At 40.4% G+C, this 18,188-nt stretch overlaps 1 protein-coding gene across 6 annotated transcripts in view; it reads right to left on the reverse strand.

Moving 5' to 3' along the window:
- The window catches only part of MME (membrane metalloendopeptidase), a 108,222-nt gene extending 90,479 nt beyond the window's left edge, over window positions 1-17,743 (reverse strand). Inside the window, exons 1-3 of one of the 6 annotated variants that reach the window (XM_019440070.2) lie at window positions 17,621-17,743; window positions 3,619-3,785; window positions 2,853-2,888 (exon numbers count right to left, since the gene is read on the reverse strand). In XM_019440070.2, the coding sequence (XP_019295615.1) occupies window positions 2,853-2,888; window positions 3,619-3,775 (193 nt within the window). In that variant the 5' untranslated portion in view covers window positions 3,776-3,785; window positions 17,621-17,743. The other 5 variants (XM_019440055.2, XM_019440058.2, XM_019440060.2 and 2 more) reach the window with 5 other exon arrangements.
- Between the last annotated feature and the right edge of the window lie 445 nt (window positions 17,744-18,188).

Raw genomic sequence — 18,188 nt, forward strand, 5'->3', positions numbered from 1 at the left:
CCCCCCAGGAAGAACAGTAACTAGCAATATGAAAGTATTTTAACAGCTTGTAAACAAACACAGCCAAATAAAGAAGATCACAGTTATTCAGCAACTTTGTTTACCACTGACACTATTTCCATTGTATATATTTCCCTGCCAAGGTACAATTCTATAAGGTGTTTTACATTTGGTATGATTTCTAAGCTACAATGAAAGGATACATGTTAAATATGTCTTAATGAATTGAGATTTCCCAAACACCACTTTAAGAAAAAAAAAGCCAAAGTCCAATCCCTAAGCAGTAAATCACACCTAAGATTCCAAATTCCAGATATCACATTGCTAATTGGGGTAGGTACCACTAGATGAGCCTGCCCAGCCTCTCTATGTCTGCCTCGTTAAAAAATTCCATTTCTTCACGGTACCCAGGTAGCTCAGCCAGTTAAGCATCTGACTTCAGCTCAGGTCATGATCTTGCGGTTCATGGGTTTGAGCCCCATGTCAGGCTCTATGCTGACAGCTCAGAGCCTGGAGCCTGCTTTGGATTCTGTGTCTCCCTCTCTCTGCCCCTCTCCCACTCGAGTCTATCTGTCTCTCAAAAACGAACATTAAAACATTTTTTTTAATTCCATTTCTTTGTATTAAATTAAAATTAAAGAGAAAGAGAATGAGAGACTAAGTGTGAAAGAGAACCTAGAGATTAAGAGACTTAGAAGACATGTCAAGTGTATTAAGGACAGAGAAACTTGGAGACAATTAGAGGTCAATACATAAGTGGGAGTTTCTCAAAACAAGATAAGAATGAGCATATAATAAAAGAAAAGTGGGGGATGAGCAAATGATAACTTTGACAACTTGGGCACATACCAACTCTGGCACAGTGCCCCTGGACATCTCCCAGCCAAGGGATCTGTGCAGCCATTTTCTGGGGAATAAAGAAACTTCTTTTGTTTCTGGAAAGCCCTTGGGTGGGCAAGTGACTGTTAGTATGTTGAGCAACCAGTGGCTAATGTCCCAATCAGGCCTCCCTCCAGTCACCCACATCATATCTCAGGTGTCCTGTCAGTGCACATGAGATCCAGAGCAACTACAGCAATAAAAACATCAAAAAGTAATATACAGAAGAGCAAAGGGCAAACATTCAGAACATTAAACTATCACCTAAAATCCCAAGATATTTTCTCATCATTATTTTGCAAAGGTCAATGCATAACGAAAACCCAGATAAAACCATCTAATAGGAAATGGTTCAAAATCATTTGGGACAGGTTATTTCTTAGAAGACATGTGAACATTAGAAAAGAGGTCTAGAATCTCCTGACAAAGGAGATAGGAGGTAAATAGTGTTCATATCCCAGGCTGTTGCACCCAGCTACCACCTTCTTCTTGTCAAATGCTCTCCTCTTTTTCACCACTCTCTTAATTGATGTGACAGCTTATAACTCCACACACTCCCTCGGTTCCCTTCTCTGACTTTTCTTTTCCTTGTACTCTAACTCTTGATGTCCTCTTAAGTTCAGCCCTTGTAGCTCATCTCCTTTTAAGAACCCAAATACCCCACAAGGCTTCACCTATCGCTCCTGGACAGATCCCAAATGACCCACACGAGAGATCTTCCTACACTCCATCTCTACCCTCTTGCCGTCTATACCCACTTGTGCATAACCCCTGGCTTAGACCCAACCTGTCCAAATCCATATTAATCACATCACTCCCTTAAACAAATTTACCTCCAAACCTCTCTATTTCTGTGCACATGGTTACCATTTTCCTGAGTCCCGTAGATTTTAAAACTTGGGATCAGATCATTTTCTTTTTTTCTTTTTTTAAAGTTTATTTATTTATTTACAGGGCAAGGGAGGGGCAGAGAGAGAGAGAATCCCAAGTAGGCTCCGTACCATCAGTGCAGAGCTGATGAGGGGCTCAAACTTACAAACCGTGAGATCATGACCCAAGCCAAAACCAAGAGTCGGACGCTTACCTGACTGAGCCACCCAGGTGCCCCAAAACTTGGCATTATTTTCAGATCATTCATATTCTTCATTTAGCAATACTGTTACACTGAGTCATCCAATTCTCCATTCATGTGGTCACAGGGCTCTCTCATACCACTCTAAGCTGCTCCTCAAGGCACCCCTCCATTACAGCAGCAGTCCCTACCTGCCCACCCTCTCTGGCTCATCACTTTTCACTGAACCTACCCAACCCCGCACTCCCAGAATCATCTTTCGGCTTTGCCTTACTGAATGATCTGTCCTGGAAAATATCCGTTTCTCCTTCATTACAACATCAAAGCTAACACATACATTTCCAAAGCTCTCCATCACGTGGCCCTATCTATCAAGCCTATATATTCACTGTTTCTCAACAACATGATTGATTCCTATTCTCTGTCCTTACTTGGAATTCCCTCTTCTATACCTCTACTTCTAACCCTTAGCCCATATCAAGGCCCCTCCCAAATCTCTCTTCTCCAACAGGCTTTACGGACCACACAACACTCCCTTCTTAGTTCATGCCCCTCTGATCACCTGCATCGAGAAGTCAACATGATGATATGATGCTCTCGTCATTTCAGTGTGTTGTCTTTCTCCAACTACCTGGCAAACTCCAGGAAGCTAGAGATACAGTCCTCTATCGCCCTTACCACACACTCCAGAGCTGGAAAGAGCAAATTCTTTTTTAGAATAAACTAGCTAATCAATCTAGTACTTAAGTACTTTTGGATTTTCCTTGACTATAAATAAATGATCTATAATAAATAAAAGTATACACGAAGGAAATATAGAGATATTTGTCTATTAGCATTTGATTTTTAAATGTTAATACGTTACTTGCAAAACTATTCCATTTGAAAACCATCTTCTTACCTGATTTTATGCAGTCTGACGACTTGCAAATGCCATCTAGAAAAAGAAGGGAATATGCATAAATATCTGCAATGCGGGTTTGTAATTTCTCCCTATATTCTGTTCTTTTAAAAACTGCCAATTAAATAATAAATTCCTTAAAGCAAGAACTAAAACCTGAGTATTGTATGTCATTGCCAATGGTTAGAAAGAACATAGAGAAATAAAATAGGTAAATCCTAAATTTAAACACTTTATTATGAAAAAAACCAATTTATTGTATCATTGCTACTCACTAAGCCCTAGATCTACTAAATTGAAATAATCAGTTGTTTTAGTACGGTAATCTTTTTTTTCCCCCTATTAAGGAACCAATCTTTTCTAATCCTTATTGTGAAAACTGCTAAAACTCAAATTAGACCTCTTAGATTCCTGTGAAGCCCTTTAGAATTTCAATGACACAACAAATTTCACTAATTGAAGCTAGCCACAAAATGGTGTATACTTTAATCAAATAAAATTATACACTAGAATCCTTATAAAATAAGCATGAGTGCACTAAATATACTTGGCAATTAATAACTTAGCTCAAACATAAAAGACATTGTACTTTAGTCAGAGTTAACTGTTTCGACATATTGATGTTACATTTTATGACGAAATCTTTATACCACCATCCTTAAGTATCTCTCTTCATAACACATTCGCTTGGTAGACAAAAAAGGCGTAAGATGAAGATTTCACTCTCTTGTGCATTTTTGTGTGCACAGGTGTGGGAGTCACTCACCATCATAGGTTGCATAGAGTGCGATCATCGTCACAGCGATGATGGTAAGGAGCAGGACAAGGACGGAGAGACTGATCTCCAGTGAGGTCCATCGTTGTTTCTTTGGCCTTGGAGTGTTGATATCAGTTATATCCATCTGACTTTCTGATTTGCCCATCACCTAAAATCTGGAAAAAAAATTTTTGTTAAGTCTTTAAATACTACCAACAACAAACTAATATATAGATAAAAAGAAGAGAAAATGAATGTACAACTTTCCAAATGCTAATGTGGCTAGATAAAAGTAAATGACTAATTCATTTTAGGTAAGAAATCAAGTTCTGCTGTTGTTGAAAGTCAGAATTTTGATTCTGAAAACAGAGTATAGAGCCAATGAATTTGACATGATCAGTCACAATTTTTTTTTTTAAATAACAGTAAAGATCCAAACAAAATTAGACAAGAAGACTTAGCTAAATACTCACATAAGATTCCTATGGCAGTTCATAAGCAAATAATTGCTGTACCATCATAAAGCAAAGTTTTAAACTCACCCTTCTGAACTTTGGACAACGTCAAAGGTGAATTTTATATCTTGCTCCAATGGTTTCCTTCATAAGCATGGAAATCAATGACTAATACTTTGAGGTTTTGACTAAGCAGTAATTTGAAACATGAATACAGATAAAAACAAAAAGGAACAAACACTTGTGATAGCTTATTTTTAGTCTTTTTTTTAATGTTTTATTTATTTTTGAGACAGACAGGGACAGAGCATGAGCAGGGGAGGGGCAGAGAGAGAGGGAGACACGGAATCTGAAGCAGGCTGTCAGCACAGCTCAGAGCCTGACGCGGGGCTCAAACTCACGAACTGCAAGATCATGACCTGAACCGCAGTCGGACGCTTAACCGACTGAGCCACCCAGGCACCCCTTATTTTTAGTCTTAAAAACAACTTTTATTTTTACAAGCTCAAAATTACAGCTACTGCTGATGTGGGTATCTATTAACTGGTTAGACAACATTCTGATGGTCACTCAGTGAACCAAAAGTCAGTGGTTTACACCCAGAGATAGCTGTTAATCACTGTTTCTTCGTGCGACTGAAGAAGAAAAAAATATATGCATTAAAAAACTCTCCTTGCAGGTCAGGGTAACAATTGTTAAGATACTTACTTAACTTATATTTAAATTAATATTAATACTTCTAATAATAGCTGACATTTATTGAGTGCTTCCTGTGTGTCAGTCACTAGTTCTTAGTGCTTTACCTGTGCGGATTATTTTAATCTTTGTAAGGTGGGTATTAATATTCCAATTCTATACTTTAGGAAACCGAGGCACATAAAACTCAGGGAACTTTCCCCACTACAAAACTAGTAAATGTTCTTTACAGAGAACACATTTGGTCACTGTTTGAAATAAAAATATATCATATCATCACACAATAAAAGCTATTTTAGATCTTATTGCAGAAGTTTTTGGAAGGGGGAGGGAAGTTAAGGGGATGAAAGCCTAAATATTAAATTTCATTAAGTTTCTTTTAGAGCCCTCGTGGTTCTTTATTGACCATCCACCAAAGCTCCAACTTCAATTTTTCTGCATGACTGTAGAAAAGGGCATCATAAACTAACAGATTAGCTGTTTATAACTTTATACAAATTAAGCATATAACTTAGTTCCTAGATGAAGTGACTCCTCAGAAATACTCTTAAAGATCTTTGTGGAACACCCACAATTTGCCTGATGGTATGTTTTGTGGAAACTGAGGCACAGGATAAAGTAGAAAATGGATTCTACATTTGAAGTGTGGACTGGGAGATCCCACTGATAGCTAGGAATTTAATCTCCCCAGTGAGTTATTAATAAGTGAACCACAGCTGGACTTTAGAGTTCTGGATACAAAGTCTTAAGCACGCTGTCCTCTTGATTACAGGAGGCTATAACCAAGGACAGACTATCAAATAAAAATATTTTATTAGACCATGAAAACTGTGTCTGCTCAATAAAAGTGGGATGTAATGTACCTGAATGTTAAAATGTCTTACTTAATGGTTATGTAACTCATGTTGGCTTAGTCTCACAGACTCTGGGGTTATGATATGGAATTGCATTGATCGTGGCCCTTGGAGTTTTAATACGGATGGTGATTGGGGAAAGAAAAGATGGGACCAAATTTAATACTTGGACACCATTCAGAGAGGTAAACAATAAAAAGAATAATTTTCCCAGTTTCCCCAGAAGAATTCAAGAGTGGCGTAAACAGCATCTGAATATTAATCACATTTGCCTTTCATGAGCATTTGTCTTCCTGCTCTAATATTTCAGAAGACAATCTAGCCAAGTTGCCCTGAAATAATACGATCCACTTCTCATTAAAAAAAATTTTTTTTAACATTTATTTATTATTGAGAGACCGAGAGACAGGGAGCATGAGCAGGGGAGGAGCAGAGAGAGGGGGAGACACAAAATCTGAAATAAGCTCCAGGCACTGAGCTGTCAGCACAGAGCCCAACATGGGGCTCGAACCCACAAACTGTGAGATCATGACCTGAGCCGAAGTCGGTCGCCCAACCAACTGAGCCACCCAGGCACCCTGATCCACTTCTCATTTTAGTTCTCTCTGAGAAACAACAATCAGTTTCTGTAGTAAAACTTAGGGCCAGGAACCAGGGTAGCCACAGGGTTAAATTAAAGGTGCTCTTTGGCTCCACCAGGCTTCCAACTTCAGAAAACTGGTAGGCAGGCATGTCTTTCTCCGGTCTAGGTTACTTTTCCCTCACTTCTTCTCCTTACCCTTGAGACTGGGGTACAGAGGCAGCTGGGCTTTTAATGGTTCTGCACCTAAGACTGCAGAAATTGTTACAGGGAAATAAAGGCAGTGACTACAGCTGTTAGCCCTTTTACCTGCATCAAAAGAATATCATCTTTGAATCACCTGCAAACCCTCCATCTGCCCCTCTTGTAAACACGCTGATTTTTTTTTTTTTTTTTTTTTTTTTTTTTTTTTGTCTTTTGCTCCTAAGTAGCAATTTTGAACAGCACTGAGCAAAAGGAGAAATGATACAAGTTTAACTTCCTGGTTAACTTTGCCATTCATTTCCAGACACTTCTGGTGGATTCACTATGTTCCTATAAGAAAACAGGAGCCAGAATCTTGAACACCAAGATGAATCACCAACCCCCTAGATACGGAATATTCAAGTCAACTACACCCAACCCCATTTTAGAGAAGGGAGGGAAGAGGGCAAAAGGATACAAAAAAAATTATAAAGTTGATACTTATAGTTCCATATAAAGCAGGATATGCCCCCCACCCCAAAATACCTACATGTTTAAAATAGTACATCTCAATTGGAGATACGGTCAGAAAGTTTCAACCAAAAAGGAGACACTTCCAGAGGAGAGAACAGAGAATTAGGAGATCTAACCCAACAAGAAATCTGCCAACTTCAGCTAAATAACATTACCAAAAGAATGATTATTTTGCTTAAGTAGAAACAGCATTCCAAAGCAATATAAAGCAGCAATTCTTACACCAGTTGAGAATAGAGTCAAATCAACCTACAGGATAACTGCTTTGTTAAAGGGAAGTCTATAAACCAAAGCGATTTTCATCTTCACAGCACTTTCCCACATTAGCATTTCTGCAAGTCCCTGAGGGTACACTATTAAAACAATCTTGTGTTATGGAAACTGAGGCACAGGAAGCAGGAGAGACAGGTTGCATATTTAGGCTGTAGCTGCGAAGGCTGAAGAGACAGGTCAAGAGAGAAACCATCTCCTTTTTTCCCAGGACATTACTGTATAGGTGTTCCCGGGGTCTGGACACAAAGTAACAACCACATCACTCCCATATGCTGTGCAGCTATTCAACAGAAGTCACAGCAGCGAGTTCAAGAAAGTACCGGACAAATTTTTGTAAGTGCTGGGGCCCAGAAATAATGCAAGAGTGAAGACTCTGCAAGCCTCCAAAGCCGGCCTGCCGATTGGCAGCTCCCCAATGCTGACACTGCACGTCAGGTACTACTTTCCAATTTAATAAAATTACCATTTGCATCACCTATGGGGGAGGAACAGACTCAATCAAGTGGCTAAAGAGGAACGTTTGGTTGCAATTACCCTTATTTTCGAATAATACAAATACACTGAGGCCAATGAGGTAAGAAAACTTTCACCTACCCAGGAACTCCCCCCTGCTCCCGCCAACCAACCCTCTGTGATTTAAGCACGCTATCAGCATAAATTATATAATAGCAAGCTAAGGTTAAGGCAAGACGAAGAGCTAGGGTAATGAAAGGATCTTCAGGTTAGGAAAAGTAAAAACAGAAAAGTGAGTTACAAATGAGAAAATCCGATAGAAACCAAAATGAAAACAAACCTTGCTTAAAAAAAAAAAAAAAATCCGTGTCTGTACAGCGGAATGGCAAATTCCCAGCCCCCAGATCAGACCCCCTGCAATTTGGTAGCGCTGATCCCGGCAACCAAACATAACTCCCCAAGGCAGAGGCTGCAGGGAGCTGTGGAAATGAACCCGAAGACTCGACCCCACATCACTCGCAGACCCCTCCTCCAGGTCACCCTCTTCGCCCCTTCCCTCACTCTTCGAGTCCCAGATGCGGCACCTTCCCAGGGCACGCCTCCCTAGCCCACGGCCGCGGGGTCCCGGGCGCTCGATTGCGCCGGAGCCGAGCCGCTGCCCCTGCTCCGTGCGCCTCCCGGGCGGCCGCTGCCCTCGGTCGGCTGTGCCCGCCCCGTGCCCGTCCCACCGGCTCCCACCACCCGTGCTCTCGCGCCCTTCGGACCCTTCTCCCCAGCTCCCAGGTGCGGGCTCGCTCTCCCAGGACTCACCAGTGGGATTCGGGAGAAGTTGGAGGCTGCTGAGCAGACACATCCCGACCAATGAGCGCGCGGGGCCGGGCGTGGGGAGCCCCGCCGAGCGCCGGTCGGTCCGTGCGTCCGCCCCAGCGCGCCCCGAGCGGCGCGGGCTCCGGGCGGCGGGCGGCGGCTGCGCCGAGCGAGGCCGGACTCGGGGGAGGTTCCGGCCCCGCGGCGGCCCGGGCCGGAGGAGCGAGGGGGAACCGGGCATCCCTCGGACCCGCACCCGGAGGGACTCACCGTGGCCTCTCAGCGGATCCCGCGCCGGGAGTTGGGCGGCTGCTCCCGCCTGCGCGCGGTCAAGCTTCGCCACTTGCACATCTCCGCGCCCCGCGCGTCTCGGCGCTCTCACCCCCCCCCCCCCGTCCCCCCCGCCGCAGGACGAGCGAGAGGAGCAGTTCCCTGGGTGACCTGAAGGTTTCCGCTAGGTCTCCCGAACCCTGTCACATCGTGTGTGGGGGCCGGGTGTGCGTGCGTGCGAGAAAGCCCCCCCACCTCACCCTTCCCAAAAGGGCTTTGCCAAACATTCTTGGAATTGCTTAGCGTCGGGGCTTTCAAGAAAACAATGCATCGCCTCTTCGAGAATGTGTAGTGCTGATGAAGGTTCTGTTGCTCTCCCTGGTCAACCTGAGACCAAAATGATTCTCTTCTCACATTCTTCTTTCGCTCTCCTTCTCCTCCCTCCATCCCAGCTTCCTTCCTTTCCTATTTGTTTTGTTCTGTCCCTTCCCTTTTTTCTTTCCTTTCTTTCTTGACCCCTCTCCCTTTTCCTTCTTCCCGTCTTTCTCCTCCTCTCTCCTCTTTCTTCTCTTCCTTTCTTGGTCAGACCAAAATGATATCAAGAGCTATATTCTGTATTGAAACTCCCCACTCCCACCTCCTGACTCTTGGGAATCTAGTGATGTGTATATCCAAAGGCTTGGGGACCGGGAGCGAGAGAGTCACAGAAAAATAAGCGAAGGTGTGTCTGCTCTGCCTTCTAAAATTGGCTATAATGTGTCTGGACCCTTCTCGTTTTCATGGAGCCAGGTAGCAGCACAGCATTCTCATGTAAGACATGCGATTCCCCCCCTCAAGGAAGTTTAAAAAAAATACTTTTTGCACAAAGGCGATTTCTTTATAAAAGCTACCTACCTACAGCAGCTCTAAGTGTCAAGGAGCTTAGAAGAACTAGACCTCCCATATTGGTGTGGTTTGGGGGTTTTGGGGTTTTGTTTTGCTTACATGATTTTTAGTTCAATTATTCAATGCCATAGCTTCAACAGTGTCCTTTTCCTTTTTCAAATCATGTCTCATTGCAAACACAGACACACACACACACCCTGAGGAAGTCATACTGAAATACAGGTGACTTTTCCTGAACTCGCAATTACCTGTTTTTGACATCAAGTAACTGACAGATTTTACATTCTTTACGTGGTAGACCTGAAAGGCAAGGAGAAATAGTAATACTTGCTAGTGAAATAGTAAGTGGGATACAATGTAGAGACATTTTTTAAGAAGTTAAAATAATTATTAAATAACTAGATTAATATACATCAATCTAATATATAGGCTTCAAAAGAATTCTCTCCATATCTCTATGCTTTACTCTTGTCTGGTTCACGTGTTACACACCACTTAATCCTCATGACAACCCTAAAATATGGATGTAATTGCCCCATAAATGAGCATAAGGAGCTTGGCCAAGTTAAAACTACTGGGAACTGTTTCAACTGGAATATGAACCCAGTTCATTTTTTTTAGGATCTGATTTTTAAGTAATCTCTGCACCCAATGTGGGGATTGGGGATTGAACTTACAAACCCCAAGATCAGTTCTACCAACTGAGCCAGCCAGGAGCCCCTGAGTCTAGTTCATTTTTGATTCAAATGCTGAGTTACAGTTCTCCTCATTTTACAGAAAGGACTGAAGCATAGGTACATGATTTACTAAAATTCATTGTGTGAGAAATCTTGTTCTTCTAACACTCTAGTGCTTAATTTTTATTACTTTTCAGCTAAATTACCAAAATGTTATTTCAACCTTACATAATCAACAATGAACTACAAGCAGTTAGAAAAGTCTTTTTTTTTTTTTTCCCCCCATGTAGCCAGGCCTCAGTTTCTTCACAGGGAGCCCCATGTATTAAAAATGTAATATGTTTCTTCTGATTAACATAATAATGAATATTGGGGGGGGGGGTGTGCCTGGCCAGAATAATCCCCAAATTTGCATACCAACAGAAAATGCAACTTAAATTCATGCCTGATCTTAACATTTCCATTGAAACTTTTCAAGCTACATTTTGTTTTCCAATTTGCACAAAAATTTTAAACAGAAAAAGGTTCTTTTTGGAAGGTAATAGAATACCCTCGCAGTTCAGGAATATCTAATTACCAGTAGAAAATAAGACAATCTGGTTTGTGTATAGTGCCTCTAAACTTATAGCTGGAAGTTAAAAATAAAGGTAATTCATTTAAATTCTTTTAAAAATTAAAGATTTGTTAATGAGAACTTTTCGGACTATTCAGTGATAAGCATATATCATAGCTTTAGTTCTGTCTTGTTGCAAGAGGAAAACATTGCAGGAAGCCAATTCAAAGATCCACTCTTAGTGGTAGGGGTATTTTAGAGGGGAAGAAAAATGAAAAGAGAATATACAGAAAAAGAAAAAAGGTATAGTTAAAGTTGTTTTTAGACTGTCTTTCAGCTGATAGTCAAGAAGGTGTGTTTCCCACAAGTCTTAATCTCATTAAAGTTTACCAAAATTTAAGGGTTTCATCAGGAATGCTAAATCTCTTCCTAGAAGGAGGTTAAACAAGTTTAAAAAGATTTCTCCTTTAAAGGATCTAATAAAGAAAGAGTCCCCAGGTTAGGAAACTCAGAAAACCTGAGACTTATAGAGGTTGTACAAGGTCATGCAATTTAGTGGGTTATAGAGATGGACCAGAAAGTAGTCCTCCTGGCTACCATGCATAAGTTATTAACAGTGGAATGATGCATTGGTTCCGACAAGTTACAGAGTAGATCCTTAAAAGCTGTCCCTGTACACAACACTTACAAACGCTTGATACAGTATTTTTTAAAGGCCCTTTAAATGCACCACTGAGCCAGCAAGAAAGTGAAGGAAACGCCAAGATTAAAGTCATGAATTCAGAAAGTCTTCTAAGTGTTAAAGATGGTGCTGTCCTGGGGTGGCTACCCGTCTGCAGCCTCACCAAACCTACGGTTGCATTTGTAACAGGACTTGTAAGTGCCAGGGACTTCTTAGACAGCAAGGGGAAAAGTCAAGTCAGAGATTTCTACCTAAAACTGAGGCCACTGAAAAGAAACATCTGCAGTGCAAAGGTGAACTAGAAAAAGAAAAAAACAAAACTCAAACCCCATTCACATTCCCCCCCTTCCCTCCCTACCCCAAACCTAAATATGTTTGCTTTTTTCAGCCTTGACTCTGGCAGGTAAATTTACACCAAAAAGCTACTGGTGAATCATTATCAGATGGACAGTAGGGCTAGCTAGGATGTAAACGAATTCTGTGGCCTGAAAATTCCCAAGTTAAAAGTTTGTAGTAAAGTGGTTCCAGCTAGACTATACCAAACAAAAATTGAAAGAATTATTATCACTTAGCTCTCACTAAAGGAACTTACTGAGAATACATGTATAAAACAAAATGATACTGAAGTAGGAAAGCTGAAAGGACTCCATTTTATTTATTTATTTATTTATTTTCAAATTTTTATTTTATTATTTTTTTAAATACAATTTTTATTGTCAAGTTAGCTAACATACAGTGTATATAGTATGTTCTTGATTTCAGGAGTAGATTCCCATGATTCCTCGCTTACCATTTTATTTTTTTTTTTTTTCTTTTTTTTTTTTTAATTTTATTTTATTTATTTATTTATTTTTTATTTATTTTTGGGACAGAGAGAGAGACAGAGCATGAACGGGGGAGGGGCAGAGAGAGAGGGAGACACAGAATCGGAAACAGGCTCCAGGCTCCGAGCCATCAGCCCAGAGCCCGACGCGGGGCTCGAACTCACGGACCGCGAGATCGTGACCTGGCTGAAGTCGGACGCTTAACCGACTGCGCCACCCAGGCGCCCCTCCTCGCTTACCATTTTAGAAAGGCTCCATCTTTACTGTTTTTTTTTGCTAGGCTCCATTTATTCATATTCCATATTTACCTCTGAATAAGCCAAAGAAGCTATGTTCCCACTTCAAGGGGGAAAAAGAAAGTTAATTGTTCTCTGAATTTTGTCCTAGGCCTCAAACACCTGATAACGCCTAAGAAGAACCAGATCCCAAATATGTTCCAGAACATTAGCTTCAAACAAACCTCAGCTGATATTGGCATCAATACCCCTACCTTCAGTAATTCATGGAATAACACCTATTGTTCACCTGACACTCACCTCTGATTGGACCCAACCATAGATTCCTGAAGATATACATCCCCTACACCCTTGTCCAAGATAAACCCCAAGCCCCAAGCAATGATGAGACTCATTCTCCTTTTCTTTGGGGGTCGCCCAGTTATTCTGTCTACTATTCTCTGTCACTCGCCCTATTCAATAAACTCTGTTTTCATTTTCTCCAGCTTGCATTTGATTTGTGTCCTGCGTGAAGCCAAGGACTCTCTTGACTGGGTTCTTGGACTCAGCCTGCCTGCATCAATACTAGATAGATAAGTTATTTAAAGGAGTGATAAGCAAAGAATATAGTAACAATGTAAGAAAATCTAAGTAAACATTGACTTAAAAAAATGTTTGGGTATACAGATGGCCAATAGACACATGAAAAGGTGTTCGGCATCACTCATCATCAGGAAAATGCAAATCAAAACTACAATGGGATATCATCTCACACCTATCAGAATGGCTAAAATCAGCAACACAAGAAATGACAGGTGTTGGCAAGGATGTGGAGAAAAGGGAACACTTATGCACTGTTGGTGGGAGTGCAAACTGGTGCAGCTACTCTGGAAAGTAGTATGGAGTTTACTCAAAAAGTTAAAAATAGGGGCACCTGGGTGGCTCAGTCGGTTAAGCGTCCTACTCTTGATCTCCGCTCAGGTCATGATCTCTCAGTTCATGGGATCGAGCCCTACATTGAGCTCTGTCCTGACAGTGTGGAGCCTGCTTAGGATTCTCTCTCTCTCTCTCTCTCTCTCTCTCTCTCTCTCTCTCTCTTTGCCCCTCCCTGTCTCAAAATAGATAAATAAGTTTTTTTTTTTTTTAAAGCTAAAAGTAGAACTACTCTATAATCCAGCAATTGCACTACTAGGTATTTACCCAAAAACTACAAAAATACTAATTCAAAGGGATACATGCATCCCAGTGATTTTTTTAAAATTTTTTTTAATGTTTATTTATTTGTGAAGGAGAGAGAGACAGAGTGTGAATGGGGGAGGGGCAAAGAGAGAGGGAGACACAGAATCCGAAGCAGGCTCCAGGCTCTGAGCTGTCAGCACAGAGCCTGATGCAGGGCTTGAACTCACAAACTGTGAGATCATGACCTGAGCCAAAGTTGGACACTCAACCAACTGAGCCACCCAGGCACCCCCATGCATCCCAAAGTTTATAGCAGCATTATCTACAATAGACAAACTATGGAAAAAGCCCAAATGTCCATTGGCTGGAATATTAACTCAGTGATAAAAAGGAATGACATCTTGCCATTTGTAACAACATGGATGGATCTAGAGAGTATGCTAAGTGAAATAAGTCAGTCAAAAAAGACAAATACCATATGATTTCACTCATATGTGGAATTAAGCAACAAAACAAAGGAGCATAGGGAAAACAAAGAGAGAAGCAAACCAAGAAACAGACTCTTAACTGTAGATAACAAACTGATGGTTACCAGAGAGGAGGGGGGGTGGAGGGATGGATGAAATAGGTGATGGGGATTAAGGAGTACACTTGTGATGAGCACCAGATGTTGTATGGACATGCTGAATCACTAAATTGTACACCTGAAACTAATATTACACTGTATGCTAACTAACTGGAATTTGAATTTAAAGAAAAGTCTGGGGATAAAAAAGATCGACTAAAATATTAGACAATAACGGTGTATAACTTGATAGTTTGATTAGAGCCAAAGCACTCTAACAGTGCTTATTTATGTTGTCGGAAAGGAAGATAATGATAATGATTTTAGACTTTATTAAATTAATTATACATGTAAAAATTACTAGTGTAAGTATTCAATGAGGAGAAATTGAGTGCATGAGGTCAAATGTTGCAGAGAGGTAAAAAAACTAGAATTAATAAAAGGAAATCTAAAGGAAAATAAGGAAAGAGAAAAAGGAAACATTAGAAAAGATATACGGTACAAAATTAACATGGTAGAAATAAATCTAAATATATCAATTACAATAAATATAATTGGACTTAATTCTCCAGTTACAGAACAAAGATTGTAATGCAATAAATAGACAAAATTCAGCTCTCTTCTATTTAGGAAACAAATCTAAAATATAAGAACATAGGATGGTTGAAAGCAAAATGATGGATAAACATATGTCAAATATTAACCAAAAGACAACTGGTACAGAAATACTGTAATCAGATAAAACAGACTTCAATTTACCAAAAAAAAAAACAAATAAAGTCATCAGTTCAGCAGGATAATACAATTCTAAATGTGATTACATCCAGTACCATAAATTTTAAATATATATTGCAAAAAATAACAGAACTATAAAAAGAAATTGATAATTCACCGTGATAAGGATGATTTTATTTTTTATTAAAAATATTTTTTAATGTTTATTTATTTTTGAGAGAGAGAGAGAGACAAAGAGGGGTAGAAAGAGAAAGAGACAGAATCTGAAGCAGGTTCCAGGCTCTGAGCTATCAGCACAGAGCCTGACATGGAGCTCGAACTCACAAACCACAAAATCATAACCTGAGACTAAGTTGGAAGCTCAACCCACTGCCACCCAGGCACCCCCATGATAAGGATTATTTGAATACACTTTTCTTGATATTTGATAAAGCATGTGAACAAATTAGTAACAACCCAGAAGATCTGAATAACAATACTAACATTCTTCCATAAGTATATTGAACATTTCATCCAAGGATTGGAGAACACACACTTGTCCTTAACAAGAAATCTTATGGAAGCTGTGGGCTAGATTTTGGACAAGGGAGCTTCTATAGCAGTTTGTATTTTAAAGCCTCTTTCTCTTTCTTTCTTTTCTTTCTTTCTTTTTTTTTTTTTTCTGTAGAGAATTACCTCCCTGAAGTTTGCATTTCAAGGAGATGGCCCAGATAAGAAGGTAAGAGTTAGTTTTATTTTAGCTTAGGGGAGAAGACCTTAAAAAAAAAAAAAAAAAAAAAAAAAAAAAAAAAAAATCCTATCAGGTTCTGAGTATCAGCTTCCAGTTTGGCCAACAATTAAAAAAAAAATCCTTTTAAATATCTTTCAATTTCTGCTGGGAAAACAGTAAATATTTCTGGCAATACTGAACACCCCCTTGGACTTAAGAGGCATTCACGAATTGAGTGCGAAAGCTATTTTATTTTTCTCTGTTTATCAGGTACTACAGAGATCTGGAAGAGCTGACTCTGGTGAGTATCCTCACCCTTAGCTGGCTTCTGCCAGTTTTCCATCCACAGGCTATGCGTGGGGGTTAAAGCAGAGGGTATAGCTCCGGTATCTACCAGAATTTGCCAAGGGTTTTCTTTAACTGTAATTTTAGTTTCCCTTAGCTGTTTAAGGGAATAATATAGCAGTTTACCAGAAAATTCCTGAGTGTCATCAACTCTGGGAGGGGTCCGTAAGGAGGTTCTCCGTTGACGGTAGATTCAGGGTTATCTGTAAGGCCACTGACTTGGTGGACTTTCGCTCATGGTCTTGTAATCTCTTTAGAGTGGAAAGACAATGTAGAGAGAGGATAAATGATAGAATGAATGCTATAAAGGAGGAAGGAGAGGAGAAGTAGGAATTGCGTCCATCTTTCATTTCAGGTGCCTCTTGTGTTGTGTGTGTGTGATTTTTTTTTGCAATGAAGCTATTTTAGAATCTTGAAGCGTTTTTGAAGCCTTCAGCTTACCTATTAAAATAGGTATCTCATTCTGTTTGTTTAATTTGGGAACACAATTTTTAAGTGCACTTCTTAAATGATCTCAGCTAATTGGAACATTCCTCAGAATGGCCATTGTAATTTCCCTCCCTGAGGGCTGGCAGCAGTTTTGTAGGACCCTTAACCACAAATGGAGTTCAACCCACATTTCTGTCCAGCCATATTTTAAGAACCCCAACCTGACAGTTACTAAGTTCTCAGGACACAAAACAATGATCTTGTCTAATTCTAGGGGGTTTGAGGGTAAGATTTTTTCATTTTTGTAAATATTTATAAGTTCCAGGACCATAGCAATTACATGTCAAATAAGCAGATTTAAGTATCCCATTCTTTTTCAGCTAAGCCTTTGGATCTCTTGGAGCCAAACTAATACCTAAGGAAGATGTGCCACTGGAGTGGAGATTGTGTGATGTTTTAGAGTGAATGTCATCGCATAGAGATTTTCTTGAGGTTGGCAGGTGACCTAGAGTCAATCTAACCTGTTCTGAGACCAACTTATCCTAACCCAGGAGTCTTCTTAGAGTTAGGTGGCAAACACTCTAATAGCTTTTAAGTGCTCAACCCATGCCCACCACGTTTTGTGGCCTTTTATCTTCCAAGATTCCCAGAAGCAATATAGCCTTTACTTAGTGGACCCAGTTCAGCGTAACCTCGACCCAGTCTGATCCCATATCCAGTCCAGTTCTTAAGTCTGACCTGTCTCATCTTGGACCTGGTCCAGTTTTTAAATTGAATCCAATCCATTCCAAACCAATCAGCATTTCCCAATGTGAAACCTAGGGACTGGGGAGAGGACTGAACTGGTGGACCCCAAAGAATGGGGATTGCAGACTGATTGCAAACAAATTGGGAAATACAGCTGCCACCAGTGCTTCCCAACATGGAATCTCGGGAAGAATTCCAAACAAATGTGGAACTGCAGACTAAACTACCAGCAGTTCCCAAAGTAGAATCTGGGGGCAGAATTAAGGCCTGGGGTTTCTAATCAAATAGGGAACTGACTAGAAATTCAATTAGATCAGGAGCTTCACAAAGAGAGTGGAGCCTAGAATCCAGAGAAACTTACCCACAGCCCTCTGAAATGGCCGAATGGTGGAAATGGCGAGCAAGACTGAACTCAAAGGGTTCTCAGGTTACCACTCCTGTTTTTCTTTTCCTCTCTGAAGCTATCAGAAGTTTGCTTCTTAATGTTCGCCACCGCCGCCACCAAAACTGCTTTTAAAAATTCAGCTGAGTAAATATGAAGATCTAATTGGCTTTATTCAATGATTCATGAATCAGGCAGCATCCCATCTGGCAAATGGAAAGGAGTTTCAAAGAGCTATACAAACAAAATGGGAGACTTTTATAGGCAAAGGGGTGGGAACAATGGAGGAGTTGATTATCTCATCTTCCTTTGGGGACAGAAAGGGGTCTATCAGGTGGATTACTTCACCATCCCTTAAACCAGATTGACTGGTTTAAGATTACATTCCTGGGAGAGGTTAAAACTGCAGTTACATTAGGTACTAAGTCTTGGTTTGCTGAAGTGGGGCTTAGCACAAGTGACTCAATTTGGGGCCTATTTTTTCTTTTTTTATCAGTATATATTAGAGAATGTCTTTATGACCTTGCAATAAGGAATTGTTTCAAAG

The sequence above is a fragment of the Panthera pardus genome, unplaced genomic scaffold (assembly GCF_024362965.1).
Source record: "Panthera pardus isolate Hobbes unplaced genomic scaffold, ASM2436296v1 HiC_scaffold_16, whole genome shotgun sequence".
Taxonomy (NCBI): Eukaryota; Metazoa; Chordata; class Mammalia; order Carnivora; family Felidae; genus Panthera; species Panthera pardus.